The sequence below is a fragment of the Channa argus genome, chromosome 4, assembly GCF_033026475.1.
Source record: "Channa argus isolate prfri chromosome 4, Channa argus male v1.0, whole genome shotgun sequence".
NCBI lineage: Eukaryota > Metazoa > Chordata > Actinopteri > Anabantiformes > Channidae > Channa > Channa argus.
The window spans coordinates 12,258,501-12,268,514 of NC_090200.1; the positions used below are offsets into that span (position 1 = coordinate 12,258,501).

General features: G+C 37.0%; 1 protein-coding gene across 2 annotated transcripts; it reads left to right on the forward strand.

Annotated features, from left to right (window-relative positions):
• Positions 1 to 1,597: 1,597 nt before the first annotated feature.
• LOC137125427 (ubiquitin-conjugating enzyme E2 Q2-like) lies at positions 1,598 to 8,558 on the forward strand. Of its 2 annotated transcripts, none has more exons than XM_067500863.1 (13): positions 1,598 to 1,859; positions 3,984 to 4,088; positions 5,200 to 5,322; positions 5,403 to 5,459; positions 5,565 to 5,717; positions 6,934 to 7,018; positions 7,116 to 7,176; positions 7,264 to 7,354; positions 7,440 to 7,498; positions 7,757 to 7,805; positions 7,903 to 7,998; positions 8,191 to 8,257; positions 8,346 to 8,558. In XM_067500863.1, the coding sequence occupies exons 1-13, from the start codon at positions 1,701 to 1,703 to the stop codon at positions 8,375 to 8,377; spliced, it is 1,137 nt and encodes a 378-aa protein (XP_067356964.1). In that variant the 5' UTR covers positions 1,598 to 1,700; the 3' UTR covers positions 8,378 to 8,558. The 2 variants fall into 2 exon arrangements, with proteins under 2 accessions (XP_067356964.1, XP_067356966.1); XM_067500865.1 differs by having other exon boundaries at positions 5,568 to 5,717.
• Positions 8,559 to 10,014: the final 1,456 nt, after the last annotated feature.

The window sequence follows — 10,014 nt, forward strand, 5'->3', positions numbered from 1 at the left end:
TGGTAGCTCGTTCCACCATTGTGGAAATATTTCAAATAATGTCCTTATAAAATCTAAACATCTATATTATTTGAAATATTTGGAGAAATGATTCATTAACATGTAAAATCCAGATGTTTCCTAAACATCAAAACTCTAAATAGTATGAATACTTTCTATTACAAACTGATTACTTACTCTTAAACACCCAACACACAGAAACCTGGAGTTATATCGTGCCTTTCCCCCCCAAAAAAAAACTTTTAAGAACTTACATGAAAATGTACAAGCCATATGTGTTTTATGCTTTAAGTTTTGAGTAGTTTATTATTATTAATTACTGAAATCCATTTGTACAACAAAGGGAGTCAGGTGTCAGTTCATCCATATTAACTGTTCAGTAATATGGCAGGTGGGTCCTTCTTGTGGCAAGCTGCCAGTTATATGCCAAAACTGTCAGCTAAGAAGGATGGAAAACTTTACAGTGTACTGCAATGTAGGAGTTTGGGCTTAGTTGTAAGCAGAACAGATGTATCTGTTGTGCCATCTAGTGTCAAGTCAGTGACAATACTTTGTGCGACTCATAGTTTTTAACCAGAACAGAGGGGCACCATTTGCCCACCTATGTTGTACTGGACAATTGCGACACATCCATACCCCCAAAGAATTCTCCCCTTTAAAGAACAAACCCATAAAATCGTACTGCCCAGACAAAGCATTATAATAGCCATTATAAATTATAATAACCATTACACAGTGGTGCAGTGGTTATTTCTACCACCTCACAGCAGAAGGTCCCTGGCCAGCTGCCACCTTTCTGTGTGGAGTTTGCATGTTCATCTCGTGCTTTTTTGGGTTTCCACTTTGTGTTCTCCCCCAGTCCAAAGATATGCATGTTAGGATAATTGGTTACTCTAAATTTCCATTTGGTGTGAATGTGAGTTTAAATGGTTGTCTGTCTGTGTATGTCTGGCTGAGCTGGCCCTGAAATAGACTGGTGACCTGTCCAGGGTGTACCCACCTTTAGCCCTTTGAAAACTGGGATTGGCCTGAGTCCTCGTCACTATTGATAAGTTTTAGTTAGTAAAAAATACAATTCCTATTTCACTTTAATATTTTTTAGGCCAATCGGTTTCCATGTAAGGTGTTGAAAAGTAAGGTAAGTAATGTTAACTAATTTGAATTTACAGTGTAGCCTACTATAACGGATGACTATGGGCCAACGTGCATCAGAAGATGTATGCAACAACCTAAGGAAAAAAGAAATCCATATAACCATATATCCTGCCTGTACACGGTTTTAAAACTATAGTTTGACACAGGGCCAAAACACAGTGACTCAGGTGTTTGGTTTGGGTCTCTAGATTTGGGAATCTGGGTGCCACTGTTAAATTGTTTTTTTTTTTTTAAATCAACAATGTTTATAATAATATACTAGCCATTTCCACTGTATTTCCACTAGCTGTAGGCCAGATGTATAATTTAATGAGACAGTGACAAATAAACCCATTGCATGTTATTAAAAACAAGTTTACAAAGTAACAGTATTTTTTTTTAAATGTACTTTCACACTTACAGTATTCACCACAAACCTGTGCGCAGCCCTTTGTTGTTGTTCTCACGCTATCATGCGAGATCCGTAGACCCGACTCGACTGCGCGGTCGCATTCCGCTCCGACTTCCCCTCTGCGAGCGGCCTGGTGGTTTGAGATGAGTAGAAGATGTCGGTGTCGGGGCTGAAAGCCGAACTGAAGTTTTTGGAGTCAATCTTTGACCCAAACCACGAGCGATTCAGAATAATAGACTGGAAACCAGATGAGCTCAGCTGCCAATTCAACGTAACAGGAGAGAAGCTGCTGATCATTCACTGCAACATCACGGTGGGTCCAGGCCAGCTCTGCGCACAAGCTAACACAGCCACTGACTATCGACTGAAACCATATCATTTCGCCAAAGGTTCCGTGTTTACCAATTAACTGCGATAAGTGTCACCTTCTTATTTTCGTATCGTGTTGAGCTATCGATATTTAAGTAAGCAGTTGGGTGAAGCAAACAGCACAGCTTTAGTGATAAATTCACTTTCAAAAGTACACAACAAAACGTCGATTATTAACGACGCTGCGGTAGCTTTTCCTAGCCTCTTAACTGAAAGTAACGCTAGCTTGGGTTGTTAGCTAAAAAAATAACTGCGTTACAGTTTGCAGTACTACGGCCGCTAACTTCCTAACTATCTAACCACATCTACTCCAAGTTTAACATCGTTTAGCTTAGACAATGGGGAACTTTACCAACATTATAGCTGATTTATAACTATATTTCAAAGAACACGACAGATATGCCGCCAAATGCCCCTTTCACATATTTGACGTTAGCTAAGTAACTTAAAGGCGATTTAATGGAATGTTGTTCCCCTCTTTCTCGTTTTTCCAGTAAATAGACTGATCCATCCGGCGAGCTTGCTGTTACTTATTAAGGCTGGGACGTTAATCATCTGTTTATCATGGGCACCAAAACACGTTATATGTAATGTTTATATGAAGGAGTCTGTTTACACAGAACTTAACTTAATTTTTTTTTAATTGTGAGCATAGCTTTTAACTTAACACACACGATATTATATTTATCATTATATTTACGCATTTTAATACTAAAAGCTTGAATGAATAATTATGAACATTATTAGTGACTGAAATGATGTTTTCATTTGTATACAAGAGAGATTGCAGGTGATGTCACTAGCAACTGAGGATGATTGTTGTTGTCATGACATTTATATTTGTATTCTTCAAGTGGCACAGATTATTCACTTGTCTTCCTGACATCCTAACCACATCCTCTCTCCGTCTAAGCAGAAACAGCCACACGATTATTTCCAGTTATAGTTTTTTTTTTTTTTTAGGGGGGCTTGATAAACAGTTTTGATAGCTGAGTCACTCTGCAACCCTTTGAGGCAGCTCAATATCCAAGACCAGAGAGAACATTCAGGATCACATTGTTTCCACTAACAGATGAAAAAGTGAATAGGTAAAAGGGGGTCCCACTACATAGTTCAGTCATCCATCCCCCTGGCCACAGCAAGCAGTGCAATCTAATTTATTTGACTTTAGCGTTTTGATTGTTAGTGCTTGATGTCATAAAGCTACAGAGCAGGACTTTAGCAAAAGATTGTTTTCATTGAGTGGGAATCCTGCAGAAGCAGGGCATGAGAGTGGATGAAAAGTTCAAGAATCTAACAAGTTGTCAAGACCTTTGTAAATATCAGGACATATGAAAGCAGGTCAAACTGCCACCAGTAATGTTTATAGAGAAAAACGTGTTACCCCTCAATACAGTAAATAAGATCTCGGTGAAAAACCGAAATACCAGAGCTGAACTGAGTAAGCAGGGACTGTAATGAATGGTACTGTTCTCTGCTAAGTGATAGTGTCTATGATAAAGAATAAGAGGAAGAGTGCTGAATTTGGTTATTTAGAATTGTCTCTTGCATCTTTACCTATGTAAGCTTAAAAACTACTAATCATTTACACTTGAAAAATGTGCTTTCATCTGTGGGTGGGCTGTGTCAGAAAAAAAAAAAAAATTCCAGTCACTTAAGTGGACGATTTAAAATAAAAAAGCTGTAATGAACATGGGCTAATGTATCAGAAGATACAGCAGCGCAGATTGGAACACTTGTCTTGCTCAAAGTGACTCGGAGTATGAAGTAAAAGGGTCTGACTCAAGGTTTGGTGCTGCAGCTGGTCAGCCAATGCTGGAGATATGCTTGCAGCACTGCAGCTGGCAGCAGGCACATAATTTTGTTCCGTGGGTGGCTGTATGTGGGTTAGGACATTTGGTTGATGTCATGTATGTCATTGGAATAAACATTTTATGTAGACAGAAATGATCTGGACAAAATAAAAAACCTGTGTTAAGTATTAAGGTGCAGCCTGTTGACAATGACACCATCAACACACAAACATGAATCACTAAATTTCCATGTCCTATTGTTGCCTGTGTTACAGGAATCCTATCCCTCAACACCCCCAATATGGTTTGTTGACTCTGATGATCCTAGTCTGGCCGAAGTGTTGGAGCGTTTAGAGGATGTGAGAAAAGGCAGCACATTGGTAAGTTGGCTGATGTAAAACCAGCTTCATAGAGGGTTGCACAAAATATTAATGTCATGAACACTCCATGACCTGTTTGTTGGATACGCTTGTACAATGGCATTTAGTAAAATACAACAGCTCTAACATAGCATCTGTCTCTGTAAAGCTCATAAAGTTCAGTTTGTGGTGACATTGTCATAAATGTTTAAATTACAGTGATGTTTAATATTGAGGTTAAAGGTGGTGTTGTATTGGACAGTAATATACTGAAAGATGTTCCTAGTTTTTTGTTCTTCCCTGTGATATATAAACGTTGTGCATCCTAAATATTAGAAGAGTTTTGAAAATTAATGCAGTCTCCCATGCTAGCAAACATAATATTGTTGCCACTATAAATTATATTTCTAAAATATATTGAAAACAACTATACTACTCACAAACAAGTCAATGAAAATTCTCAGCCAGCCAGCCAGGTCACCTCTACGTTTGGTTATGACAACTAGACCTCTTTCTTGTTAGTTAAAAATTTGCTGTATGCAAATAACAACGGTAATTTTGTTGGAAAGGAATAACAGAATCTGGCAAAACTGCTTTTCTATGTAGTGTTTTAAGTTCAGCTATTGCAGGCTCTTGGTAGCAAACAGTAATGCAGAAGAAAATGGATCAGTTTCTAATCAAACAAAGTGGCAAACCAGATGGAGTGAAAAAGGGCAATGTTATCAGAGCAGAGAGACTAGCAGGGACTGCAGGTAGTCCAATTAAAAAATCAAGAGTATGAGCAAGACAATTTATGATGAATAGGCAACAAAATTTACCCCAATGTCAATCAAAGCAAATCAGTATTTCGAAACCACACACCCAAAAGAGAATTTGGTGTTTTACAGAAAAAATTCTTCTCTTAGCTGTACCCTGCCACTGTCATTATAATAATAATAAAAAGCAGCTGTGAGGACCACTGGCATAAAAGTAGACTGCATGGCACAACAATTGTATTGGACTGTGTTTAATCAAATAAGTCTTTGTAATAAGGTATGCTCTGAGTTTATGTTGCAGTGGAAACATCAAAGTACCATTTAGTGGCAGTTTGCTTTTTATTATTGAGATTTTTTCTTGATGATTTCACTTGCAGCTTCTTCAGCAGTTGAAGCGTCTCATTTGTGACCTCTGTCGGCTCTACAACCTGCCACAACATCCAGATGTAGAAATGCTTGACCAGCCTCTACCTGCTGGGCCAATAACCCAGGAGAGAAAGGTAGATACCTGAAACAAGAATAAGATTCAATGTTTTTTGTTTTTTTTTTGTCAACTCACATTGTTTTCATTCCACCGCAGCATGGGCCATCAGACGAGGTGACATCTGAAGAGGAAGAAGAGGAAGAAATGGGCGAGGTGCCTTTATGTATTGATTACTGTTTAGTTGATTAATTTTATTGAATCTTATTGATCCAATCTGTTTAAATTCTGTTTTTAAATATATTTAATACACTGTGGCAGCAGGACATTGACTTGGACCAAGATCTGGACCATTATGAGATGAAAGAAGAGGAGCCAGTTGATGGGAAAAAGTCAGAAGATGATGGAATAGAAAAAGAAAATCTGGCAATTTTGGAGAAGATTCGTAAAAACCAGAGACAGGATCACTTGAATGTAAGTACTCAATAAATTTCTTGACTGTTATATAGTGGAGAAATGAAGGAGCTGCATTTCTCTGTAAATTGTTTTTGAATCTTAAATTTTGGCAGCAAAGTCCTTATAAACTCCTTATTTCTCAGCACAAATATATGTGTATTTTTTGAATCTGAAAACTCTAGATTTTACGTTTGCAAGCAATTAAAGTATCTAAAACTAAAACGTTGGCTTCGATCACTTGTCTTTTTTTTTGCTGATGAGACTGAAACTGAATGCTGTTATTAAAACCTGTAACGACAACCTAAAAACGAGACAGGCAACTTTAGAAACATTGCTCAAATTCCTGCCTTATGAATCAGATGATTTCTTCATTAGTCTTTGCTAATAACAAGAGCAAGGAGACATTAAAATAGTTGTCAATAGTTTGACAAGAGGTTCAGTAACATTTGACTACAGCGAATCCAGATATTTTGACAACAAGGAACCAACTGCAAAAATAGAAACAAACCCAGATGGTTTTACGGTGCTTTAGCAATATAGAGTTTGGTGCAAAGGTTTGCATCCTCTTATTTTGAAATTGCAAAAAGCTTAAAACAAAGAATTTTTAAAATAAAAATAACATTTAATGCACAACAAATTAGTACAAATGTTCCTTCAACAGAAAAAATTAAGTTAAAGTTTAATTTATTGATGGGGATGTAAACTTTTGCATTTTCATTATTTTACTATTACCTTTTTATATACACTCCTTGACTATTTGATAATGATAAAAAGTTGAAAATGATACAAATTTGACTAATGATAAAAGAACATTTGTACTAGTAGAGTGTGCATTGTTGTTATATTAGTTTTAGGGTTAAGTTTACATCACATTACACCGAAATTGCATAAATCCTTTTACTTTCTGCCTTCTGAAAAATTAGATTGTTTTTCTTCAGTTTGGTTTGGTCCAACAATAACAAACATTTAATTAAAATCACTAGTGTGTGTGTGGAACAGAATCTTAGCATTTAATATCTAATTCTTTGTTTGTTCTTATAATAGACTTATCCAGGTTGTTGTTCGTGTTGATTATGGTGAGATATGACAGATTTGCCCGATCAGACATGATCAAAACCTGTACTTCTGCTATAAAGTAGGCCTGTACAGTTCTCACCTCTGTAGCAAACTGCACCTGTATCTTTATGCAGCTGTCAATAATCTGTGTGATGTAGCCTTGTGAATTATGTTGCAGGGTGCAGTCTCTGGCTCAGTTCAAGCGTCAGACCGTCTAATGAAGGAACTCAGGGAGATCTACAGATCACAGAGTTACAAGACAGGTGACTGCAGAGATATGGTTCTTCAGATTTGACTGTTTTATGTTTTTATCATGTTATCAGCAGAATAAATTGAGTTTCTGTTTCATTCCTTTAACAGGTATTTATTCAGTCGAACTAGTCAATGACAGCCTTTATGAATGGCATGTTAAATTAAGGACGTAAGTTCTCACCTTCGTTTGTTTTAATAATTTTCAACCTCTTAAATATTGTGTGTTCTGGTTAATTTGACTATTTTCTCTTTACAGGGTAGACCCTGATAGTCCATTGCATAGTGACTTGCAGGTCTTAAAGGAAAAGGAAGGAGTGGACTATATTCTGCTTAATTTCTCTTATAAAGTAAGGCCTGTAAACATTTTTGTCAATTGTTTTATGCGAAAAAGAGCTTCCTAAACATACAATTTTCTTATTCTTCTCACAACAGGATAATTTTCCATTCGACCCACCGTTTGTACGGGTTGTCTCACCTGTGCTCTCTGGGGGGTAAGTGTGTTGTGATCTCTGAAAATGAAATTGTCAGAAGAAGGTATTCACTGAATCAGATCATATATTTTAATCTTTGTAGTTTTTAAGATGATTAAAAGTAAAATAAACACTTTGTAAATTTAAGTTTTTTTTTTATAAGAATAAATGAAATCAATAGCTAATTAGGGAAAAGTCAAGTGAACACTTTCTTTTGTTAAAAAGTACATACCTATTAAAATGCTTTTATCTAACAACTGTGTGTTATTTCTTTTTCAGTTACGTTCTAGGAGGGGGGGCCTTGTGCATGGAACTTCTCACAAAACAAGTTGTGTGAATATGTTTGATACATCATATGACATAATTTCAACTCAAGCAAACAAAAGAGCTGGACTCATAAGTTTTATGTTGTTCTGTTTTCCCAGGGCTGGAGCAGTGCCTATTCCATAGAATCTGTCATTATGCAGATAAATGCAACTCTGGTGAAAGGAAAAGCCAGGGTGCAGTTTGGAGCCAATAAGGTGAGATAGCTACGCCACCTGACTGACAGCATATGGTAAATCGGTCCAGGTGCTTGTTGCCTATTAAGACCAATTTCAGTGTATTTTTAAGAGAGGGAGAGATCCACACAACGTCTGCTCATTTCTATAGTAATTGTCTATAAAGTTCCTATTTTATAAGACCAATGCTAAAGGACATTATTTGTTTTTCAGAACCAGTACAATCTTGCCAGAGCACAACAGTCATACAAATCCCTTGTGCAGATTCACGAAAAGAATGGTAAGGACTGTTTTCCAAATCATTGGGGTTCATTACACACAGTTATATGGATCTGTTGGAAAAGGGGTTGTTCTTTCTGTTGTTGCAGGCTGGTACACACCACCAAAAGAGGATGGATAAGGAGCTACTACTACTATGCACTGGGAACACATCTTTGAGTCAAAAAAATCAAATTTTAATTTTATTTTTTCCTTTTTGGAATATTCCTCCCCCCTGAAATATTGGGAATATGTCATTTTTCTCACGGAAACCATCTCTTTGGCTCATCTGACAAGGTTTCCTTCACCCCACTCTGGGGGGGGGGGGGGGGGGGGGGGGGGGGGGGGGGGGGGGGGGGGGGGGGACTTTATTCTGGTGTCACTTTGCTTCCCTCCTCAGTGTTTTAGTGACGAGGATGATGTGAGGGTATCACTAGTTCTGTTTTCTAAATATGCTCATTGTCTTAAAAAAAGATCTTTTAAATGTGGGGAAATGCTTTTTCTTGAGCTGCTTTGACAAAGGGGGTCAAAACTGTTAGCTACACATCTTTAAATGGGAATTTAAAAAGAAGGTTGAAGCTCATGAAGAGGCACCTCACCACCCCTGTTTTTATTGACTACAATTTTGTTTTTTCTTTTGAAAGTTAACTGGTACATACATGGAAGTGTTGTTTTAGAAATACCATTTGACAGATGTTTTTTATTATTTGAGAATCCCAGACAATAAAGTTTTTATATTTAGGGAGCATATCTCTAAATTGATGTGACCTCCAATTTGTTATCTCACATTTTAAAATGTGCAAAGATCATTGGGGTACGTGGAATCAAAAAGCTCCAGTATTGTTGAACTAAGATCAGTAACTGTTGTTGAACAAATCCACCAGTTAATATGAATACAGCCAGTAGGTATGAAACATCCCCAAGTCTGCGTAACATGTCTTTCAAAAGATAATACATAGCTATATTTTCAGCATAAGTTGATAAAATGAGCATTATGACATTGTTTTGGATGTTCTAATAGACCTAACGTTGAAGCTGTGGAGTTGTTTTTGCCTTATTTCTGTTAACACGACTGCCATTGCAAATGCTTAGTTTGTCTTCCCATAGACTGTTGTTGTGGAGGATTGAAACTCAAAATGAGGCCGTGTGTGTGCAAACTTAACAGCATGTTGCACAGGAGCCTTGTTTCAGCAGCAGTTTTTGGATTCAATTATGGTCACTTTGTTTAACAGAACCATGCTGGAATGGGCTTTACAGAGGAAATAAATGAAGGCTGTTTGAATGTGGGATTATTTTCATCTTTTCACAGTAAACTTGACATATTTTCCTGACATAATTTGATTATAGTGGTTTGTGCCTGCAGATTTGAAACTCAGCCCCCATCTCCTCTCTCTTTGTGCTAGCAGTAGCTAAACACTGATCATTTGCCATCACAATGTAACACAGATGTGTTTTGTTGTGTAACAACAAAGGGCATTCATAGTGTGATAACTGAACCTGAAACTCAGATTACCTATATAAAAACCTATGTTTTAACCTTGACATTGCAATATTATGTAGTACACTATCAGTACTAGTGTTACCCATACTACAGGACACACACTGTATCAATCTGTTGGCTCTTTTGCAGTTTATTTGTTAACACTGCCTGCAAAAGTATGTTTGAAAGGCAACTCAGGTAACAAACTATACTTAAAAGTGGAATCTGTACATTTTGAATTTGAGGTTATTTTCTTTAATTAATTAACTCTCTACCACTAATGTTTAGGCTGATCTGGT